At 30.8% G+C, this 22,594-nt stretch overlaps 2 protein-coding genes and 1 long non-coding RNA gene across 19 annotated transcripts in view; 2 read left to right on the top strand and 1 right to left on the bottom strand.

Annotated features, from left to right (window-relative positions):
• Nucleotides 1-1,942: 1,942 nt before the first annotated feature.
• Nucleotides 1,943-17,417, bottom strand: LOC105147767 (lysophosphatidylserine lipase ABHD12). Of its 8 annotated transcripts, none has more exons than XM_087416632.1 (11): nt 8,527-8,845; nt 8,242-8,404; nt 7,674-7,823; nt 4,633-4,751; nt 4,253-4,358; nt 3,950-4,149; nt 3,682-3,817; nt 3,493-3,610; nt 3,246-3,407; nt 2,786-2,913; nt 1,943-2,654 (listed from the first exon to the last, which is right to left on the bottom strand). In XM_087416632.1, exons 3-11 carry the CDS (start codon nt 7,739-7,741, stop codon nt 2,615-2,617), a joined length of 1,077 nt encoding a protein of 358 aa, XP_087272758.1. In that variant the 5' UTR covers nt 7,742-7,823; nt 8,242-8,404; nt 8,527-8,845; the 3' UTR covers nt 1,943-2,614. The 8 variants fall into 8 exon arrangements, with proteins under 8 accessions (XP_087272758.1, XP_087272757.1, XP_011057314.1 ...); XM_087416631.1 differs by having other exon boundaries at nt 8,242-8,364; XM_011059012.2 differs by lacking the exon at nt 8,242-8,404.
• Nucleotides 9,026-13,359, top strand: LOC105147765 (uncharacterized). 3 transcript variants are annotated; one of them, XR_015548438.1, is made up of 6 exons: nt 9,026-10,238; nt 11,371-11,539; nt 11,657-11,802; nt 12,026-12,371; nt 12,516-13,143; nt 13,243-13,359. It is a non-coding gene; the product is annotated as an uncharacterized LOC105147765 (long non-coding RNA). The 3 variants fall into 3 exon arrangements; XR_015548437.1 differs by having other exon boundaries at nt 12,026-12,828; nt 13,030-13,143; XR_015548436.1 differs by having other exon boundaries at nt 12,026-13,143.
• LOC105147763 (Glycerol kinase 2) overlaps nt 14,264-22,594 on the top strand; it is a 51,170-nt gene continuing 42,839 nt past the window's right edge. For 2 of the 8 annotated variants that reach the window (XM_011059001.2, XM_087416627.1), the window contains exon 1: nt 17,639-18,257. The gene's annotated coding sequence lies outside the window, so the exon portion shown is untranslated. Of the gene's footprint in view, nt 14,366-17,484; nt 17,612-17,638; nt 18,258-22,594 lie in introns of those variants that run through there. The other 6 variants (XM_011059005.2, XM_087416629.1, XM_011059002.2 and 3 more) reach the window with 6 other exon arrangements.

The following is a 22,594-nucleotide window of genomic DNA, read 5'->3' as shown; positions in this document are numbered from 1 at the left end:
TATCTTAATTTAATGTCGATTTACTATCTGGATCTTAGGGCGGTACTCAGAACTAGTTTCACCAACGCCAGTTAGGGTGCAATGACAAATAAACTTTAATATGAATTTTTTAAATATATTAACTTATTTTTATGCACATTTCATCACACTCTTATTTTTTCAACGAATTTACTTAATAAGCATTAATAATTGCATTTAAATCAATTTTATTAAAAAGTGTTTAGTAATATGAATTTGTCACTGGCCTAGTTTCCACCAAAGGTTTATCCAGATCAGAATGTAAAAACCAACCAACTACAATCGTCGAATATTCCCCTGTTACAGTCGAACGATAGGGAAATGCTCGATTGTAGTTGATTGGTTCTTACATTCTAGGGATCGATGTATCTTAAAATGAAATGAAAATTATAAAAATGAGCGAATTTACTAGAATACTGATTATTTCATTCAATACCTAATAAATTTGCTCGCTTTTGTAATTTTCACCTTGTTTGAAAATACAGAATCGACCTCCTGATTCGGATTAAACCCTCGGTAGAAACTAAGCCTGTGCCGCTTACTGCGCTACATGTAATAGAGGAGAAAAAAAGCAAACGATACGGTTTGCGCGGTTCTCCTATAGCGTTTTTTCTTAGCTGCACTATCACCCATCAGTGCACACTCAGATAGTGTAGCGTGTTTCTTTGGTAGGCGAATTCATTCAGTATAATGTGTTTTCGTGGGTATATAGTGTAATGCAAATTTTATGCACAAAGTGGGATTTTGCTACACGATCTCAAAGAGACGGTGTAGATCTAGTGATTAAAAATTTGAAAATGGAAGCAGAATTAAACACGATGGTATGAAGTAGTGTACACCATGGTGTATGTACACTTGTGTAGTGCAGCACTGATGCAGCATTTACATGCAACTGATGTAATGCGAGGATACACTCATTGTATCCCAAAAGAAAACGCTACTAGTTTCTGTACCGCGTTACATGTAATCGCACCCTTAAGCTTATCCGTCGTTTCATCACCAGAATAGCCAATAGTAAGACTTAAAAATCTGTCTTTCTGTTATTCTTGTTAGTAATAGTAAAGAAAAAGTGTGAAGATAATAAATAAAACATTGAAATGTAAATATATTTTTTGACTATTTTTTATATTTGTATGTATTTTTAAATACATATTTTCGAAATTAGAGACGATGAATTTTCAGTTTAGCAGTTGGCAATACTTAAAGTTAATCGACGGATAAAGTAACTGGCGTTGGAATTGGCCCTCATAATCTGTTCTTATTTTGAGACAGTCTTAAGTCATAAGGTCCGACTATGAACATCGGGCGTAAGTTATTTTAGTAAATAATATTATTTTTTAATCTGTGCTCTATTAAAAAAATATGGAAATATATTATAAAATAAATAATAAAAATCTCAATTTTTTAGTAGAAGTTCATCATATTGGGTCATCTAAAAAGTATCCGCGGTTTTTTGTCACTAAATGGTGTTGACCATCAACACCATCTAGTGATAAAAAACCGCGGATACTTTTTAGATGACCCAATATATTCAAGATTATTTAGGTATAGTTACATTGTAATGCATAAACTAGTCCAGTAAATAAACAAAATATTTGTTCGTTTTTTTATCTTTGTAACTAGTCAATGAATTGCAATGAAACTTTGCATAAATTATTTTGAATATTTATAATAAAATATTTACAAAAAAAAATATTTATCATTTTTTAAATTTTAATTTTTAATAAAAATAGTAACAAATAAAATAAACTACAAAAATATGTTATTAAACCAAAATATAATCTTATTCATACAACTTTCATATGTATAATATAGTTTATTTGAAATGTAAATATTAAGCATATTTCCAATTTTTTTTTGCAGAGACGTACGTTTAATACATCCTTGAAGATATTGACACTATTATTGACTTTCTTTATTTGGAATTTAAAAAATCTATACTCTTGACATCGATCATCCCCTTAATGTTGAATTAATACAAATAATCTTCTTAGTATTGCAATATTACAATTACATATTATTCACTTATAATACTATTAATGTATTTCCATTTATTTAACAGATAATTTTTTCACAATATTTTTGTATAATTTCTTCATGATACAAGAGACTGTGAATATATGAGAAATGTTATTTCGAATATATGAGAAATATTATTTCGTACAATATCACATTTAAAAGTTTACATACTGTTTAAATAAATTTTACATTGTATAAATTTAAATAAACTTTATATACAAAAAATGGAATGCATAAATTAAACGTTTGATATTATAGTTTCTCTCACATTGTACATACAATTACAGGACATTAAAAATATTAAATTTTTAAAAAATATAATATTTGAAGAGCACAAAATTTTTATCGCAAGAAATTTTTTAAGAATCCAAAGAAAAAATAAGTATATTAAAAATGTGTATTCTTTAAATACTTTATCTTTTACTAGAATTCTAAATATCTTTAACTGGAATTCTATAAACGTATTACTTTTTATGTATAAATAAAATTGACTACAGATTTTTTTATGACATATAATTGACATTATATCATAATTTACGAAATAATTTACAGTTTAAATTTTCTAACCTAAATACAATTATTCAGTCAGATTTCCGAGTGTTTTGACGACAAATGTCCTGAAAGTATAATAAACATTATAATATAAATATTAAGCATAATAATGACATAATTCTACAGATTCCAATATTAATTTTCATAACAGAAAAAAATGAATTGCATTTATTTTAGAAATATGTTAATAACTTACTTAATTATATCAGGTAATTCTTTGTATCTACAGATATATTTATGTCCAAGTCCATAGGATGAATCTATTTTTATCATCTGGATACGATTTGTATTATTTCCAAAACTATCTAATGCTGCTTGATAAAGCTGAAACATGAAATCACTTGTATTAATTTCTATTAATTTGTGATATTAATTTTTTAATAACTATTTCAGGCTTGTCCTTTAGCTCGCGAGCTAAACATTCTCATCTCTCCGCCGCCTCATTGGACTAGAAAACAAAAAGGGATAGAGGCTAGAACAGCTAGAGTAACTTATAACTGGGCAGAACTATGGCATCTTATTTCTTTTGTTTTCTATCTATCTCGCTTAATGAGATGAATAAAAAGAAGCGTTTAACTCGCAAGTTAAATTTTAGACAAATCTGGTCTATATAATTGTACAAAAAAAATCTTTAAATAATAATATTATAATCATACCTTTTCTGCTAAGAAAACTGGAATTACACCATCATCTTCAGCATGTAATATCATAATAGGACAATCAATTTTAATAATATGTTTATCAGACTCAAATCGCAAATTATTCTTATAAAATGGTTCAACAGCCATCCAATGGAACCATGGTAAGTGTTTGAATATCTGCGTAAAACGCATAAAAATTAATTTACATTTATTGGAAATAGTACAATTTATATCTAAATAGATAATAATAATTGAGATATACCTGTGCAAATGGATGCTCTGTTAATTCATCTTGTATGTTATTGAATGGTGCTTCCAGAAATAATCCTGTTGGTTGTATATTTTCGGCTGCTAGCAGAGCTAATACATGCGTCGAAACTCTAATATCAAATAAAAAGTTATAATTGTAAAATAAATTATTTCAATTTGTAAAAGATTATTTAAAAATTACCCAGTTCCTAGAGAGTGACCCCAAACAAAAACTGGAACTGAACCATTAACTTTTTTCATCACCCACTCAAGAACATATTTACTATCCATAACTACACCTTCTTCGGAAAGCTCTACTATATCGCTATCGCCATAGTCTAAATCGATGAGAGAACTTGAGTAAAATTTTATTTTTAAATGTAAAACATAAAGTACATACAGTAAAACGTACAGTACACAACAATATTTTTATCAATTATTTTAAATAACTGTAAATTTTTGATACTTACTTCTGTAATCAAAACATATAACATGATAATCTAGATCTTGGAAAAGCTTATAAAGCTCGAGTCTATGCGAACTTGCTCTATTGCCACTGTTTCCGTGCATGTACAGAAATACAGGTAGCTTAGCATTATTTAAAACTGATTCATAAGCTTCATCTGTCGCAGGAATGGAATTATTTAATAAAGACCGGGGTAATATCTGCCTGCAAAAAAACTACCGTTTACTATAATTCAATATGTACTATTTTATATTAAAATATAATAAGCACTTAAAATTATAAATTTTATAAGATTATGTACACTCACCATGCACCTATCTTTACTTGCTGATCGGTATGTAAATAAAAATTTCTAGCGCCTTCCAGTCCAACTAATTTTGGATTGGAAAATTCTACTTTAAGTGGCCAATGTACTAAAAGAGATTGAAATGATATATTGTTTCAATACAACTATAATTTCATATTTTAAAATTAAAGAATATGAATTTCACGCACGCACGCACGCACGCGCGCACGCACGCACGCGCGCACGCACGCACGCGCGCACGCACGCACGCGCGCACGCACGCACGCGCGCACGCACAATATTATGCATATTTAACTTAAAATTTAGTTCATAAAACTTACAAGAGTTATTAAAATTACTAATTTGTAACATTATTTATGTTTTATTAGTTAATTACTTACCAAAATTTAAAAAAAGTATCTTTTTTTGAAGAGTATAAGAGTAATGAAAAATTACTGGTAGAAGTCCAAATATAATAAGATATATCAGCACAGAGGTCCTCATGGTCCAAGTTAAGCATCTGTAATGTTTACACGTGTGTATATATACGTGTGTGTGTGTGTGTGTGTGTGTGTGTGTGTGTGTGTGTGTGTGTAATTGTATAAATAATTGATGATTTAGCAAAGCTTTGATTTATCATTGATGCAATTAATCACGATATTAAATAGTGTATAGATTTAATGTCATGGTATTAAAAGTTAAAAGTAATGAGATATATAGTAAGAAAATTTCAAAATGTATAGGTTGTCCTGGAATCACTCGAAATCTTTTACGATGCACATTTTTTAACTATAAAACTAACTTTCCTTTAATAGAAAATTGTGTATTTATTCTGTATAATTAATGACTATATAATAGAACAATATTTTCTAAATAATTAAAAATCAGAATTTTATTTTGTACTAAAAAAACTATATTACAAAGTATGTATTCAAAATTATAAAATTATAACAAATTATTACATCGAGAGAGAAGGTTGATTGATTGAAGGATTCTAAAAAAAAAATTATGAGATTCTTGGATATTTATGTAATTATCATTAATATCTATAATTAACAATAATTAATTTTACAACGTTACTTAAGTAGTTTGCGTTTGCTAAAAACACGGAACAATGGCATTAAAGCTTAAAAAAACAAAAAAAAAACAAAACAGAGAATAGCAATGATAAAATTAATAAAGATATAATGCTGGATGCAGTAGCTGTTAAAGAGTAAATACACACGTATGCAGATAAGTTCTTATGATTAAATATTATATGTTAAACATAATACATATTATGTTTAAGAGATAAAAAAAACTTTAGATAAAAAAAAATGTTAACAAATTTATTTTGAAATCGCAATCAAATATATGCAAAGTAAATAATATGTATCATATATTAATATTATACCTTATTATGTTCATAGCAGTCACAGAACATTATATTTTTTTACGCGCTTATAATTCAGATACACTTATGACACACAAGACATAATATCTTATCTCTTGATGTTGACGACATATAATTATTATTAACTAAGTCTCTAATATTTATGTATATAATTATTCGATTATGTTATATACATAATGTTATACCTACAAATATCATAAAAAGAAAGTTATGCTTTCTTGAACTAATTGTAAGTACAAATACACGTTTCATTAATTTTCATTACATAAAATTCATATTTTATTATTTTATCAGTTTTACACACACACACACACACACACACACACACACACACACACACACACATCCACTTTCACTTCACTCTATTTTATTTATGTATAAATTTGTTTAAATCATATATATTTAGTAAAATTAATTTTATAACTCTGTAGTAATTTGTATTAAATCACATTTTACACAATTGAGCTTTATCAATTGTAAACAAATAATTATTATATTTAAATAAAAAATTTTTTTCATATTCCTTAACCCGAATATTGCAAAGTGAAGATGCTGTGTAATTATTTTTTATTCGAGTTTATCGAAACTTCACTCCTTTGATAAATTATTATAATTACACATTTCTATTCCAACTTACTACCACGTTTAATTTAACATTTATTTTACAACTGTCACCTATTAGCTTCATAGAGATAAAACTATTTCTCTAAATTTAAAAGTAAAATCCAATCGGCATGACGAAAACTGCCAATAGTTGCAAAATAAACATTCTGCTGAACGCGACCATTCACAATAACTGATTAATTTATAGAACTGTTTAAAGTTTAAAGTTCTTTTCGTATTTTTAAATTGGAAAACACACTATTTAGCAGTGGCGTAATAAAGAAAGATTGCACCCGGAGTGGTCTCTTCTTCCTCACAAACTTTTATGGCTCCTTTACTATACTATTGATAATGGCAATCGTCAATAAACTATTTTGCAGGCTTCGTCCCTTCGCTCCTACATACGTTCTTGTAAATTACGTAAAAAAATAAGCAACAATGTTTCCATTTTAAGTAACTAAAAATTGAAAACATTTAATAAATCTATTTTTTTTAATAAGAGTGATATTCATAGTCCATTCGATATTCATAGTCCATATTTTAAAACCGTCTTATCTAATTAAGACCCTATGCTAATACCCTCTGATTGGTTTATGATAGCTTAAGACTGTACTTAAGACAATTTCAAATATAAGAATTTGAATCGATTATGAATATCGGCCTAAAACAAATTATGCGGAGAAGAAAAGAATGCATTAATAGTATAAAAAAACAGTTTTCTTACTCTTACCGAAAACTATGGCAGCATTTGATGAAAGGAACGCTAATAATGAATCTCGTTAGATTAAACGCTTGAGTTCAGAACATTAAAAATGCGTTTATATATTTGCCTTTAACAAAATGTCACAAACAGAAATTTATTTCTACTACAGCAAAAAAAAAAGAGTTGGTCATATAAACTAACAATTTGATTTCAATTCCTTCATCTTTTATTTGAGAAGCGGAGATAATTTTTATTTACAAATAAATCTTCGAACTCAAATTTTTGCTTGTAACGAGGAAGTACTGCTAAATTAATATCTTTGCTAAGACGAAACCTTAAGGCGGATCGTTTCTTTCTTACTACGTCATTACTGTTTAATAAATTATGATGAAATATAAGAAAGCTGTTTATAAAAATAACAAACAATATCTTGATAGAATATTTTTCTGTGTTCGGTTCTGTTTAATCATATCATGTCACAGTTAACTTATGATGATTAATTTCTAATCACTCTGACTTGCAAGTGACTGAATAACTGCAGGATATGTCACACTGCGTACTATCACAATACACACAAATGCACTTGAAGAATCAAGTCGATATAAATTTTAGCCAATAAAGAAATAAATTTATTTTATTTATTGTCTCGTTTTGAATAAGCTTGAGAGCTATATTATGATGTTACATAAACAAAAGAAATACAAAATTATTTACAAAGGTACAATTATGGTAAAATAACTTACATTCCCATGTACCAAATCTCAAGGATGACGATTGGTATTATTGCTGCTAATAGTAGGTACATCGACATCGTGATTGTGTTAGTGGTTACTATTTCTTTACAGTATTTTCTTGCCGCAAGTCCTTTCTTCGATCAAACTTGATTCCACAAACTTGTTATAAAAGATTATTTTATTGTTATTATGTTAAGCTAGTACATATGAATGAATGTAAATTGTTTGGATATAAGATGAAAAATAATTAGAAAGTATAATGCATGAATTATATTCATAAATATAAATATATATTGTATTATATGTATAAAATAATCTTTAATATTTCTGAGCATTAATAGAAATTTATATAATTTACATTATTTGCTATATTTTGTCTGACAAGTATAATTATTATACATTTATTAAATATTATTTTAATTAAAAAATAATATTTCTTTAACAATATATGTCACCTAGAAATAATACGTAATAGATACTTAAGAGCATATAAATTTATTTAGAGATTATCTATATTTTTATTATCACTTTTCACTTCTACACTTAAAAAATTATATGAATAAAATTAACAACCAACCAACTTCACTTTGAAAATCATAAATGGATCAAAGCTTCTAATTCTTGACTTAAAATAAAAAAGTCTGCACATATTTCTTTCTCTAGCATACTCTTTACATTTTTTTAAAGAGTTAATGTAAGGCTGTGGGTAATAACTATGATTAGTATAGTGATTCTAGTTCCTAGAAAAACGATAGTAAAAGTTACGCTATCGATTGAAAAAAATCAATTCCGAACAAGAAAAAGGAATTAACTTTTACAGACAAAGAGTGTCTGTACATGCAGTTTTAAATGAGGCGAATACCTTTTCACGAAACGTTTCTTTGGTAGCCAATATATCATTATAATTGAACGATATAAAACGTTATCAGGCTTGATAATTTGAAGATTGACAGGTGTTTAGATAATTAGCACTCATGCTGTTTATACATACAAATAGCAGTAATTGTAATGACAATCGTAAACTACGTTTACATACAGAAAGCAAAGCATCGGACGTTCGGACAAAAATATATTTCGTTTGTCTTATTTAAACGCGACTTTGTGCTTAAGCAAAACTATGTTCGATCGCACGCTTTCGCTGTACTCCGGTTTCCATTTAATACTGATTATTAATACTTGGAGAACGCATACTAAGATACACGACTATACACGACGGCTAACGTTAACCAACGTCTCAATGGTCAAATCAATCCATGATCTCAAATATGATATAGAAATCCGCCTAAAAAAAGTGAAAGTGACGTGAAGTAAGAGACCATTGAGCCACAGTAGGTGCTTTCCAATTGCAATATCCCTAGACATTTTTGTGCACACGGCGATACAAGTTGCATTCCAATTGTCCGTTATTGTCGATACAATGCTACACATCTGTAGGGCTATTCTGTAACTTTTAACGATAGTTCAGTTATATTGTCGTTGCGCAGCTTTTTCGCCATGTAAAATACCTGCGCAACGACATCCCTAGCTAGTAAAATTGTCGTTAAAAAGTTATTAGAATAGGCCTACTGGGGATCGATTCTGTATCTTCAAACAAGATGAAAATTATTGGGTCATCTAAAAAGTATCCGCGGTTTTTTGTCACTAGACAAAAAAACTGTGTTGATGGTCATATATCTAGTGACAAAGTACCGCGGATACTTTTTAGATGATCCAATATATTAGCATAAAAAGCGGACGCTTAAGATGGCTACCATGAAATACATTTGTTCGCGGATTTAGCTACCCCCACTATTAATACATTCCCTTCTATTTCTCCTGACTCTTTGAGTAACATTATATTGGATCATCTAAAAAGTATCCGCGGTTTTTTGTCAATATTATTATATAATTCTGATTTAAAAATATAAACATTTTCATGATATGACCAAATTATGTTTTTTTTAAGAAAAATCATTCTGTAGCTTCAAAAATTCAAATTTCCAACCCACAACATGGTGGCGAATCATGTGACCTGGGACTACATCAAAGATGCCGACGCTCAGTGTCCATACTGTGGTTGCGTTCAGAAACACTCACTGATGTGCCACTAATACACATCAGCCGTTCGGAAATGCTTGTATGTACTCGATGTGCATTAGTATGAGATCGTTCGGAAACGTCGAGAGAGTCACACCGAGTGCCACTAAACCACCTGTGCGAAAAGCAAGGGAAGTGAACTGGTGTGTTATGGCCGCAGCACAGATTTGCATAATGCATAGTGCATAAGAATCGACCAATCGAAATTTGAAATTTGAAAGGAGTGACTTATGTTCCTTTCTTTTTACAATCATTTCACCGCCGTTCCTCTTTACAATCATTTCACCGCCTTTCTTCACCAGTTAATTGTTTAGCTCGAGGTTAGGATTAAACGTGAGCGATGAGGTGGAATTGAGATGACATACACGTCACACGGAAGCCGTTCGGGAACACTCACCACCCAAAGGCACACGATACCCCCACTACTTCTTCACTGAAGTCACCGTACACATCAACGAATGATGTTTCCGAACGCAGCCTCGATGTACTTATACTATGGTAGGAGCATGTTGAAGCACGCGACGCGAATAAACCTCTAGAGTTCCTCTGGATCTAGGGATTTTACTGTTTTCGTATTTTCAGTCAAACTATCAATTATGAAATTTTTTTCTTAAGATGAAAAATGAAAAATTTTTCCATTAACTTCAATGGTTAAAATTTTTATTTTTCACTTTTCATTCTAAGAATAAAGTTTTATGATTGATACTTACACTCGTATTTATAGTCATACCTTATTTTGAGGAAGCCTCCATGAAGGATTTCTCGATTCTTCAAAGCCTCCTTGTTTCATAAATGGATCTCAAGTCTACCTTCCCGAAGAAAGGAATATTTTAGGGATTTTAGTAACCTAACTGTGACATGCTGAAAGCAGCATGTCATAATATTGGGTCATCTAAAAAATATCCGTAGTACTTTGTCACTAGATATTTGACCATAAACACACATCTAGTGACAAAAAACCGCGGATACTTTTTAGATGACCCAATATATGCATATCTAATATCGTGAATTACGAATAATAAAGATTATGAAGGCATTGTTGATTAAATAAAATTGTAATTAAGCATTTTGCAATAGTAATAAAATAGCAATAGTAATAGTAATAGCAATAGTAGAACAAAAATAAAATTAATAGCGAATTTGATTGGACGCACTTAGTGCGCACTGATGCACATTAAATCCGCCGTACATACACAAAATAACGTAAATATATGTTTATAAATAAACATAGAAATCGATTAAATTGTGAAATACTCAATACATTATATTATTGTATTGTACTGTTAGATAAAATATGTATTTTATAATTCGAAATATTTACATTTTATTTTTATATTCAAATTAAGTCAGTGTACAACAAATTTAATATGCATCAGTGATTCCAATCGAATTCGCCATAATGCTTATTATAGGAAGAAGTAGAAAATGCTTTTGACACAGTTTATTTCCAAAAAAAAAAAGCTATCGAAAATACAATAATTATCAATCCCTCCTCTAATAGCATAGACCTCCAAGGGATATCCCTACGTCCGTATGTTAAATATCTTAAGAATATCCCTAGGATGTATCCTGGATAAAGTGTGCTATTAGGATTCCTTGAGAAAAGGAAGCTAATAAGACTTCTTATTAGGTCAAGAAAAGTTTATGAAACGTGAAATGAGGAACAAGGAATCCTCATTCGTCAAGGAAGGACTATGAATACGGGTATTTGTCAATTTTCCTCTCATGAAAAAATATGCGCTATTGACTATGAACATAGTGAAAATATCCCTAGGCTGACTGGAGTGAAAATTACAGATGTAAGTGCGATTGAATGTGTAGCATGACCTTAATTGTAGAAAATGATAGAAAGTTTCGAATTCTATCCCATTCTATCACTATATTGTCTAAAATTATATTTTTTAAAAATGGGCCAGAATTATCCGAGAGCTAATGTTTCAATTGCATGGAGACAGAATGAATTTTTACGGAAACGCAGAAGAAAATATTGATACAATTTATGGAACAGCACCCTGACTTTGATCGTGATTTAAGATATAACAAGGAAAATAAACGAAAAATTGTAAATATTATGATTATTAATCGTATTTCTTACAAATATGTTTCTATAAATAATATTCTTGTAAGTTTTGTTTTTATATATTTGAATTCAATATTTAAATATTGGGTCATCTAAAAAGTATCCGCGGTACTTTATCACTAGACTATATGACCATCAACACACATCTAGTGACAAAAAACCGCGGATACTTTTTAGATGACCCAATATTTTAAAATATTTTTAGGATGTGAACTTTGGGAAAAATTATCATCTTCTTTAAACACATCAGCATATGGACTACGCAAATCAGCAAAGGAATAGACTAAGATAATTTTTATTTATGTGTGTGTGCGCGCGCGCGCGCGCGTGTGTATGTGTTATCAATGTATCGTCAATATATGATTTTTTTAGTAGAACTTCTAAGTAGAGATGTGCGAACTATTCAAATACAAATTATTCGATTTATATTAGAATAGCTCGCACATGTCTAATGCCAGCTTTGACTTAAATAAAGAATTGTAAATAAAATATAGAATATGCGATAGAATGCAAAAAATTCAAAAAACTAAAAAATTTTGTGATCTAAAATAGTGTGTAAATTTGCAATATAAAAGTAGAGATGTGCAATTATTCGAATACAAATTCGAACAGTATATCTTTACTTTTGAGTTGACCTTTAAATTGTGTAATTGTGTGAAATTATTATTTATTGCTTATCATCATATTTTTTGCAGACATAGAGAGACTGGAAGGCTAATACCTTAAAAAAGATTGCAAAAGCATGAGATTTACATGATGGGAACAGATGGCAGATCACCAAAAGATTTGCAGTTATCTGAAAGGAGAAAATTTTTCAAGAGATATTTCGGAAAGTGGATTTACGGATATGATTCCAAGTTATGACAAAACTTCGAATTTATTTGCTTGATCTAATATTGAAGAAAAAGAAGAATGAAGTATTTTTACTTTATGCTTAGAACGATATAACGATGGCATCACATGAAATGCATTCTCCTGTTCAATAAAATAAGCAGAATATGCAATTACGTATGCCATTAAATAGTATTATAACATACATCCAATTGCAAAATAATAAAAATGAAGTTACAAATTTTATTTAATTATCATCATTTTGTTAATTAGTTAAAAGTATAAATTAATAAATTTATTATTTCTTCTTAATTAATAATTTCAAAAAATAAAACACATTCATAACAAGACAATAAAACAAATAATTTTTTAAAACAGAAAAAGCGCTCTATTCAACAAAATACTTAAAAGAAATAAATGTGAAACACACACAGTGTTATATATATTACACACAATATGAGTGTATATCAAATTAAAAATAAGGAAAATAAGGTATGCATATAAGATTTATTTAGATATTAATGTATTACTTTTTACAAATATATAATAGATTAATATAGATTTAACTTTATTGTACTTTACTATTTACAGGAACAAGATAAAATAATACGTGCTTTAGATGATACAGAGAATTATATTGCAAATCATTCAAAAAGTATACGAACTTTTTTAATAAAACGTATTAATATCATTAAAATAAAAAATAAACTCCTGCTATTCTAACAAATTGCTCGAAAACATTAAAGAAACATTAGTAATTAATGCGAAAAACAGTGCGCAAAGTGTTAACAGTAAATTACTTTGATAGTTTGCCGACATCAAAACTGTCGAAATCAAAATTCTCTGATATAATACATTAGAAAATTTTGTATTTCATTTCGACAGTTGTAATGTTGATAAACCATTAAAATAATTTACTGTTAACACTGTTCATTGTTTTCCACGCCTGTTTATCCCTCTTATATTCGCAGGATAAGGGGATCCAATTGTAAAAATATTCAGACAAAAATTGTAGGATTTAAAAAGATCTATTTACTGATCTTATCAGTTAAATCTTAGGTGGCGTCGCTAAGATCAGGTCACGGTCACATTGATTTTTTTTAATGGAACACCAACTTTTTATTCCAGTATCTAATAGCCAATATCGAGAGCTTTTCAAAATACTATAATAAAGTTATTTTTTATTGAGTATCTTTCGAGTTATAAGGCTTGAAAGTTACAATATGCCAACATTAGTATTACGCAAAATATTCGACCGACAACTTCTTGAATGTTATTCAGAATCATATCTTGAATAACATTTGTTAAGATCAAGGCTATTGAAGATTATTCCTCTTATTTTCATTTTTGCACTAAGAATTTATTTTTATCTTTATTCTTGGTAAAAAAATGAAACTGATTATGGAACAAAGACTCTTGTAATTGATTGTACTGAGAATGATTCTTGTAATTAATTGTACTTAATTTTCACCATATAAAATGTCTGCGCAATGACACCGACAACCGTATCGGTAGGCGTGTAAAGACAGTTAGAATAGTGCCCCTGAATACAGCCCAGCAGTCCCAGCACATGCTTTCACAGTATTTTGCAGCTGACAGATTTCCTAACCTCAATAGTCATAAATTTTAATGTTTAACATCTCGCTTCGCAGGACAGTCCGGTAACATAACATACAAGTTATATTACGGTTGAATAGGAAATTACAACTAACAGGTACGTTACATGTAACTTTGCGTTCACTGGATTATTCTTCGAAGTTCTTCAGAGTTTTTGCATTATAGGTCTTTTAATAATTTTTCGCGTCCGATGTTAATCAAATCTAACCTAATAATACGTATGAGCCGCGAGAAGATTATGGGAGCTTGTTTCACTTGCGAAAATCGTATCGATATAATATAAAGCGACAAATATGATTTACTTAACTCTCTCTATTTTTTCAAATTTCTTAATAGCAACATACTTTACAAACATTTTGCTAATTTGGTACTATACTTGAAGAGAATTTAAACATCAATTATAACCTTATAGCACACTATAATTCAATTATCCACCTTATACTAATAAGAGATAAATTGTATTTATCAACACTTAGATTAGATCTGAAAAAAATTTTGAATGTCACTCATAAATAGCCCAATCAGAAATGATAATGAGTGCGTTCGGCATTGCAAATCGGAAGCGTCCGTTTGCTCTTCTACCTCAAAAATCATTCGGTAACTCGCACTTTCTGCTAGATGTCATCTCATCTGAGTTCGGTATTAACATTTCTAGAGCCAATTGAGCTGTTCGACCACTCCGGATTCAAAAACCGAGCTAATGCTGATTTTCGCGTCTAAATTAAATTCATAACCTGTATATTTATGATGATGTATCCAATTGATTCGTTAACACATAACGTGCATTCATTTCTTTTAATACTTCTATTTTACAAATGTGTATTTGAACTATTATAAGAGTCTACAAACGCTTAAACAAATGCTATCAAATAGAAATTGATGGAATACATTATGTATAATATTTAACGAGGAAAGTAAGTTTTTAATTCTTTTTCTCTTTATTAATTTGAAGTTACGTATTTGAAAACAAAGAATTTGTTTTTAATTTTTAGATCAAAGCTTATGTTGCACATATATGTAGAATGAATGAAATAAAATTAAACTGCATTAATATATTAAAGACTCTAACGAATATAAATCAAGTAATATAACTTATAAATTGCTAAAATTTATTTTGCAATGTATTTTCTTTTAAGAAAACACCTTGCATATGAGTCTGCTATATTCATGTGTAACGATCTGTTTTTATAATAATATTGGGTCATCTAAAAAGTATCCGCGGTACTTTGTCACTAGATATATGACCATCAACACACATCTAGTGACAAAAAACCGCGAATACTTTTTAGATGACCCAATATATGACCATCAATACACATCTAGTGACAAAAAACCGCGGATACTTTTTAGATGACTCAATATATAAGACTATTATCAGTTTTTAATAAAGCGAAAGAAATGTTCAATTAATAAAGTATTTTTTATTTATTCATAAAAATAAACAATTTCATTTTATAATCTTAATGGACAGTTTTCAGCTCTGTAACATTCGGAATTAATTCTTGGCACTTGGATTGCTCAAAGATTACGTGATCGAACTCGTCATCTGCTAGCTCGCATCTCAGATTTACATTGTCGAATGCATCTAATTGAACCGACATTGAATTAATATATTATTTTTATATTTATATTAAAAACGCATTTATTAAATGCGTTTTTATACAAAATGAATTTGAAATACTTTTTTCGATACAGTATGTTTTCAATCATTATGCATGCGTGCGTAACATATCCCAATCGTATCACTTTCTGAGGTGAGGCAAATGGAGCGTGCTCTTAATTGATCCATGGAGTACGTTCGCGACGCGAACATCTAGTCGTCATATTGGTTCCGGTGACGCGAACGTATTGGAGCGTGTTGGGCATGTTGGAGCGTGTGACGCGAACAAACCTTAAGAGTCAAGTCATGAGAGGCATCGATCTCCTGATTGGTCAGATTTCGAATCCTTTTAAATGCCGCCATTGCGTTCTTCTGCTCTTATGTCTTAACTCTTAAAGCCACAGCACAGATTTTTGCATAATGCATAACGCATAGTGCATAAGCAAATCATCAATCAGAATTCTTCCATTTCACGAAAGAGAAGCATTTTTATTGGCTGATTTTCATATGCATTTATACATTATGCATTATGCACAAGACTGTGCTGCGGCCTTTAGGGCCATTCCACACAACTTGCATAGTCGCATAATCATATGCATAAAGAAAATTATCCAATCACATTTCTATAAAAAAATAAAAACAAATATAAAATACGATTGCAAGTTGTGTGAAATGGCCTTTAGGGGTTCTGCACAATAAAAGAAACAGGGAATAGAGAATAAGAATTTCAACCTATTAGAAACTATGTATTCCACAATACATGATTTCTGATTGGTTGAAATTTTTATTCTTTGTTCTCTGCTCTTTTTGTAACAGAGTCTCCGTATTCCTGTTCATAGATGGTCGTGGAGTAGAAAATTAACCAATCACAGTAGAATATGAGAAGAATACTCGACTATGATTAGTCAATTTTCCACGACTTAAGACCTTACAACCGTTACGATTTCTCTAGAGGCCTTAATTCTTAGGGCTGCCGCAGACAAAATTTCTGAAACAGTAAACCTTAAAACGTATCCTTAAGCCAATGAGCCAATCAGGATAGATCTACGTTTTAGATCTACGTACTTTAACGGAAATGGAAATAACAGTAAACTTATCCATAAGGCGAGTTTCAACCGATTGAAATTCGCCTTATTGCGAGGTTAAGGATAAGTTTATTGTTATTTCTACTTCCACTAGTTATGTAGACTTAAAGCAATATCTGTAAGACATAAACTTAAGCCGATGATTGGCTCATCAGCTTAAGTTTATATCTTACAGTCACTGTTGCGGAATTTTGTGTGCGGCAGCCCTAATCAATTCTAACCGCCCTAAGGCCGGTTTCATCAATGCCTATCAAGCTTAATTATGATTAACTGTCAACCACAATTCTACTAAAGAGCAAACGCGATTAGTCAGTCTACGGTTGATTAAGTTAACTGGCGTTAGTGAAACTAGCTCCTAACGAGCGCGTTTGAGTAGAAGCTACGGTTGGAGGAAGTAGGGGCATGTTGAAGCATGCGACGCAAACAAACCTCTTGATTCTCATGAACATCCATAGACAAAGAGGGCGGAGATAACGTCCAACTGCACCACGACACACCACGTTATCCCTTCCACCATAGGGCAGAAAGGTGTGCGTGATAGCGTGATCAGCGATTGGTGATCAGTTGTGATTTTCTGTCGTCGCATGTTATTGATCGATTTCTCGCTCGCGTGTATTTATCGTTGTTGATCGGTGAAGACAAACGTCGCTCGTCTGAGGTATGTGCAAGCGCGTGTCGTCGGGATATCGAACGGCCATGCGATCGCTCTCATTACGAGGGCGATCTCGGTGGAGCCCTGTTCATTAGGCTTGTTTTTTTTGGCTGTTTGCACCAGTTCATCAATAGGTCTGTTTTTTGTTGCTGCACTTCTGCATTGGTATACATGGTGCAATAAGTAAGTTGAAGTGAAACAAATACACGTTTGTTTCACTTCAGCTTATTGCGCCGGTTCAGAGTGCAGCAATAAAAAATAGACCTTTTCTTTTCCTTCTTTCTTGCTGGAAGAAAAGGAAGAAAGATGAACTAGTACAAAAATTCAGCTAAAAAGAATAGGCTTATTGACGGTTTGTAATTCGACTGCACTTGCAGCAATAAGTAATCCTCACTTTAACACCCTTCGGCTCTTGCCTTTCTCCCCTTCAGTTGTTTCTCGCGCCTCTCCGCGTTGGCGTCGTCGCTTCGCTCGGAGCAACTCGGAACTGTCTCGGACCGTCTCCACGTGATTGCATCGGCGCGTGGCGTAGCGTGGCGTAGCGTGGCGTTGCGCAGTGCACGAGTGCAGTGAGCTCGGGAGTGACGTAACAAAACTTCGTAATTCCATGTGGCTCGCGACCACAGAGATCAATTGTGTATCTTAAAATGAGGTGAAAATGATAAAAGTGAACGAATTTACTAGGTGTTGATCAATAAAATTTTAAATATTCTAGTGATGCATTCACTGTTATAATTTTCGCGTCATTTCGAGATGCATTATCAATCCCCAGGCATGTCTTATGGCACTTGCTGCACTATCTTTCCACGAGATTTTTTCGAAATGAAGATTCTTTGTTATGTTTCTCTCGATGTATCGCGAGTGTGATTTTATTGTGATTTCTTTTGGAATCCTCTATCTGCGTTTGCTGTGAGATAAAAGAAAATCAAATAAATGTATAATAAATATCAAAGAAATTCCTAATAAAAGAAAATTCCGAGAATTTCTGCAAACCGGTTTCACGAGTATTAGTTGACTCAATGTAGTTAATTGACATTCGATTATCTGTTCTTTTCTGATTTTGTTTATAACGAAAGAGAATTATCTATTAATATTTGAAAAGAAAATGAAGTGAATTGTGATATTATCCTTCAAATTCTGTGTACATTGTAATATACAGCAAATTTAAGACGTTAAAATTATTTAATTCTATCGACATTATCTGAAATCAGATGTACATAGTAATGTATATGTTGGAAAAATAGTCATAATATTGAAAAAATTAATTGTTTAGTATGAATTAAAGTACTCTTGAATTGAATTAAAAAAAATTTTTTTTAATATGGTTTTAATAAAATCAGGTTTGAAGGAATTAATCAATTGCCATTTACACGAATAAAGTACTGTGTTTTTAGAATATACCTTTGAGATTATTATTTTGTTTTTGTTTATTTATTTATCTTTATTTTATTAAAAAAAACATCGGTAAATAAACGATGCATAATATTAGGTGTTGGAATTAATTCGTAGCGTTTTACAAGTGATGGGAAGTACTTTCATTAATGTATTTTTTAATGCTCATGTGAAATAAATAACATTCTTTCATTAAAAACGCTACGAATTAATTCCAACACCTAATATTTTCTTTGTATTGTAGAATTTTCATGTCGAATAGTCTACAGTATGTCAATAGATTGATAGTAAATTTGATGAGAAATTGTTAGGCAATTAGTCAATTGTATTCATATTTATCTTGCATCTTGCCGACAGAGTCTGATATAATCTGACAGTGTACTGGCGGTAGAAATCTATCCGCCGAGCGAGCGGAATATATCGGACACAGATTGCGTTCTGCATATACCTGCCGTTAATATACATTAATTATGCAGCAAATACATCGATATCAATTTGATTTCTTGCCAATCTACTATCGTATTTTGTTGACAAACTTTACTGTATTTTATTTATTTCTGCCAACATTTTGTCAACACACATGCATTCTTTATAAATAAACTAATGTATCTCGTACTTAAAATGTAGACATATTTAAAGTTTGGTGAAACAGAAAGTTTCATTTTATAAAAAGTATGAAGATGGAGTATATCGGAATGAATTCCGATCGGAATTATTCCGTTTTCACTAGAAAATACAATAGAAATCTAGAGAATAATTGAATAATAGATACCTAGCCTTAAATTTGTACATACTTAAACATACGTATTATGAAATTATTTAGAATGAATTGCGATCGGAATTATTCCATTTTTCCTAGAAAACAATAAAAATCTGGGGAATAATTAAATAATTCTAATTAAATCATTCCGAATGAATTCCAGTACATACCCTTATGCCAGATCTTATATCAAATTTTGTGATTTTTCTGCTGCAGACAACGTTTTTAATGGCTGGAAATGTGACCGACCAATTGTTGCTGGATCAAAAATTTATAAATGCTATACGAATCTTAAAGAAATGTTGCTAGTAATTATGAAATAAGAATCTTTGATGTTAAATTCGAATTTTAACGAATTGTACGTTTCAATTAGCCGATTGATGCAAAAGTTCAAAGTTCGACAGTTTATCAGAGAATAATGGCCCTTTGTATCTTACATTTCTACTCCTTCAACTTGTTGCATATTATTTAAAATTTAAAAAATCGAGGTGTAGATAAAGTAGCAGGACTTCAAGCTCATGAGGAGAATTGGTATCTTACGGCTTTTGGTTGTGTTGCCCTTATTTGTGCATATAACGTAAAAGATAAAAATAATTATGATAAATAATAACGTTTAATATTCTCAGTTTAATTTGCATACTTTTTTTTCTATTTGTTAATTTTACTTGAAATCTTTAATTTTTGAGTCAAGATCTCGATCATAGCGGAAGGTCTTCGCGCGCAGTTTTGAACGTCCGCGCCACGAAGGGCGTGCAACGCCACCGTTAGATGCACATTGCGCGATGCATTTTAGTTTAGTGTTTCAGCCGCTAGGCGGTCATCACCTTGTACTCTATAGCGAATATTCAGCTAAATAATTATAAAAATTATGTTAAAAGATTCGAATAATCAATATATGTAATAGTTATAATTTAGAATTTATTGCTGATTTTAATCTTAAAGATTTTGGAGATCGAAGTTGAGTTGAGAGGATGCGTCTATCAATATAATGTTTCTCGCAAGCACTCGGGTATGATGCAATTCGTATATAAGACCGAATCGTAGAGAACACTCTCGGGTAGTCTGATGCTTCTCAGGAAAAACTACGAACGCATATATGCGGCCTCTCTCTTCGCTTTATACGATGTCTCTGTTCAGCATCATATGTCTCTCCAGTACTCACGTTCAGTTCGAAAACCACGTGCGTACAGGTTTAAAACCACAAAAAAAAAATCGGGTCGGTATTGCTTGTTTGTGTCACTAAAGAAATGAACTGAGGAAGCGAAGATCGACTATCTATTTTGCAAAAAATTTCAAAATTCTATTTTTTTAACGTCCAATTCAAAGATGATAGTTTTAGGATCATATTTTTTTTGTAAAAAATTTTATGATTGTATTTTTTTTAAATATAAGTATTTATGCATTTTTTATGCGACCAAATGAATTATATGTATATTGTTTTAAACGATAAAAAAAAACAATAACGAATGGTTCAACTTTTAAGACTTTTGTAATTTAGTATAACCAAAACAATAAAATCAATAAGAAAAAATTCACGGACGATTCAGAGTCAACGCGGTAATTGATGCGTACAAAATTCAAACGCATTAATAATGAATTAAACATTCATATAATGTAATCAGTCATAATATAATGTTTCCGAACGTTTCGGTCTTATTTTGGATTTCTCAATGATGAAAAATAAATCTTGAATATTATTAAGTATTCGCAGTTCAATTTGTGAGAGAATCTGTGCTTTCACAAAACAATACATGTAAGCCTATCACTTGATTGAAGGTCTCCTCTGTGTTTAATTCCACAAGGAATGTCTATATCAGTAATAGATTTTAATGAATTGCAATGATATAAGTAACCAAATTTTATTATTTGAGCTTATCTCCGTTGTTTAGTAGAAACACAAAATTTAATCGTTAATACAATTACATATTTAAATAAAATTCATCGATAAATTTTGATAGGTTAACATACAATAAATTATGTTTTGACTCATCGACATTAAACGATATAATGACAAAAATTTTGACGTCCTACGTTGTCCCAATCAAATTCATGATCGTGATGCAATCTATGGTCAGTAATAACAGGTTTAAAACATGTATTTCATCTGATATGGCTATTGTGTTCTTTTATTCTGGTTTTTAAATTTCTAGATGTTTGACCTACAACAGGGTATCTGGAAATAATCGCCAAATATTTCATGGGTAGATAGAGAGGACTAAACTAAGTCGAAAAGTCCTCTACCATTTTGTGTGAGTTTTCCAATAGTTAACGAGATAATTATTATAGATTAATCCTTAAAGATAACCGAATACCCGTCCGGCCTACTACTGCAAAGTGTATACGCGCCCCGCGCCGCGCATACCGCCGCGAGCGCGAGCCTCCATAGTTCGGGCGACGCGCTTGCTATCCCCGCTCCCTACTGTCCGCGCGTCAAGCGATCGGTAGGCGTATATACTTCGCTGTAGTAGACCGGGCGGACGCGCGTATTCGGTTTTCTTTAAGGCGTTTAAGTTATTAATATCTCGGTAACTATTAGGGAAACTTACAAAATGGTAGAGGACTTTTCGACTCAGTTTAGTCCTCTCTACTTACCCATGAAATATTTGGCGATTATTTCCAGACACTCTGTATATAGATGCATCACAGTCACACTTACATTTGATTTTGTATACAACGTTCTTTTTTTTTTTTAATTTTTCTTTTTTTTCATCTGTGGAAGAGGATCCTTGTGTACCTTAATAAATTAAGTTTGTTAATACTATAGAACGAAAAGAATTTTGTGACCTATTCCATTAACAATATTTCTGAATTTGTTAGAAAAACCTTGTACATAGAGT

The sequence above is a fragment of the Acromyrmex echinatior genome, chromosome 2, assembly GCF_024713525.1.
Source record: "Acromyrmex echinatior isolate Ae372 chromosome 2, ASM2471352v2, whole genome shotgun sequence".
NCBI classification, from domain to species: domain Eukaryota; kingdom Metazoa; phylum Arthropoda; class Insecta; order Hymenoptera; family Formicidae; genus Acromyrmex; species Acromyrmex echinatior.
This window is presented reverse-complemented; position numbering and strand designations above follow the sequence as displayed.

What these genes read in the sequence shown, in the direction of transcription:
- LOC105147767 (XM_087416632.1), bottom strand. Translation starts at nt 7,741, where the DNA reads ATGTCGATGTACCTACTATTAGCAGCAATAATACCAATCGTCATCCTT. An exon ending in CAGAGCATCCATTTGCACAG is followed by an intron (nt 3,408 to 3,492) that starts GTATATCTCAAT and finishes CGTTTTACGCAG; the next exon opens with ATATTCAAACACTTACCATG. An exon ending in GAATTACCTGATATAATTAA is followed by an intron (nt 2,655 to 2,785) that starts GTAAGTTATTAA and finishes TTATACTTTCAG; the next exon opens with GACATTTGTCGTCAAAACAC.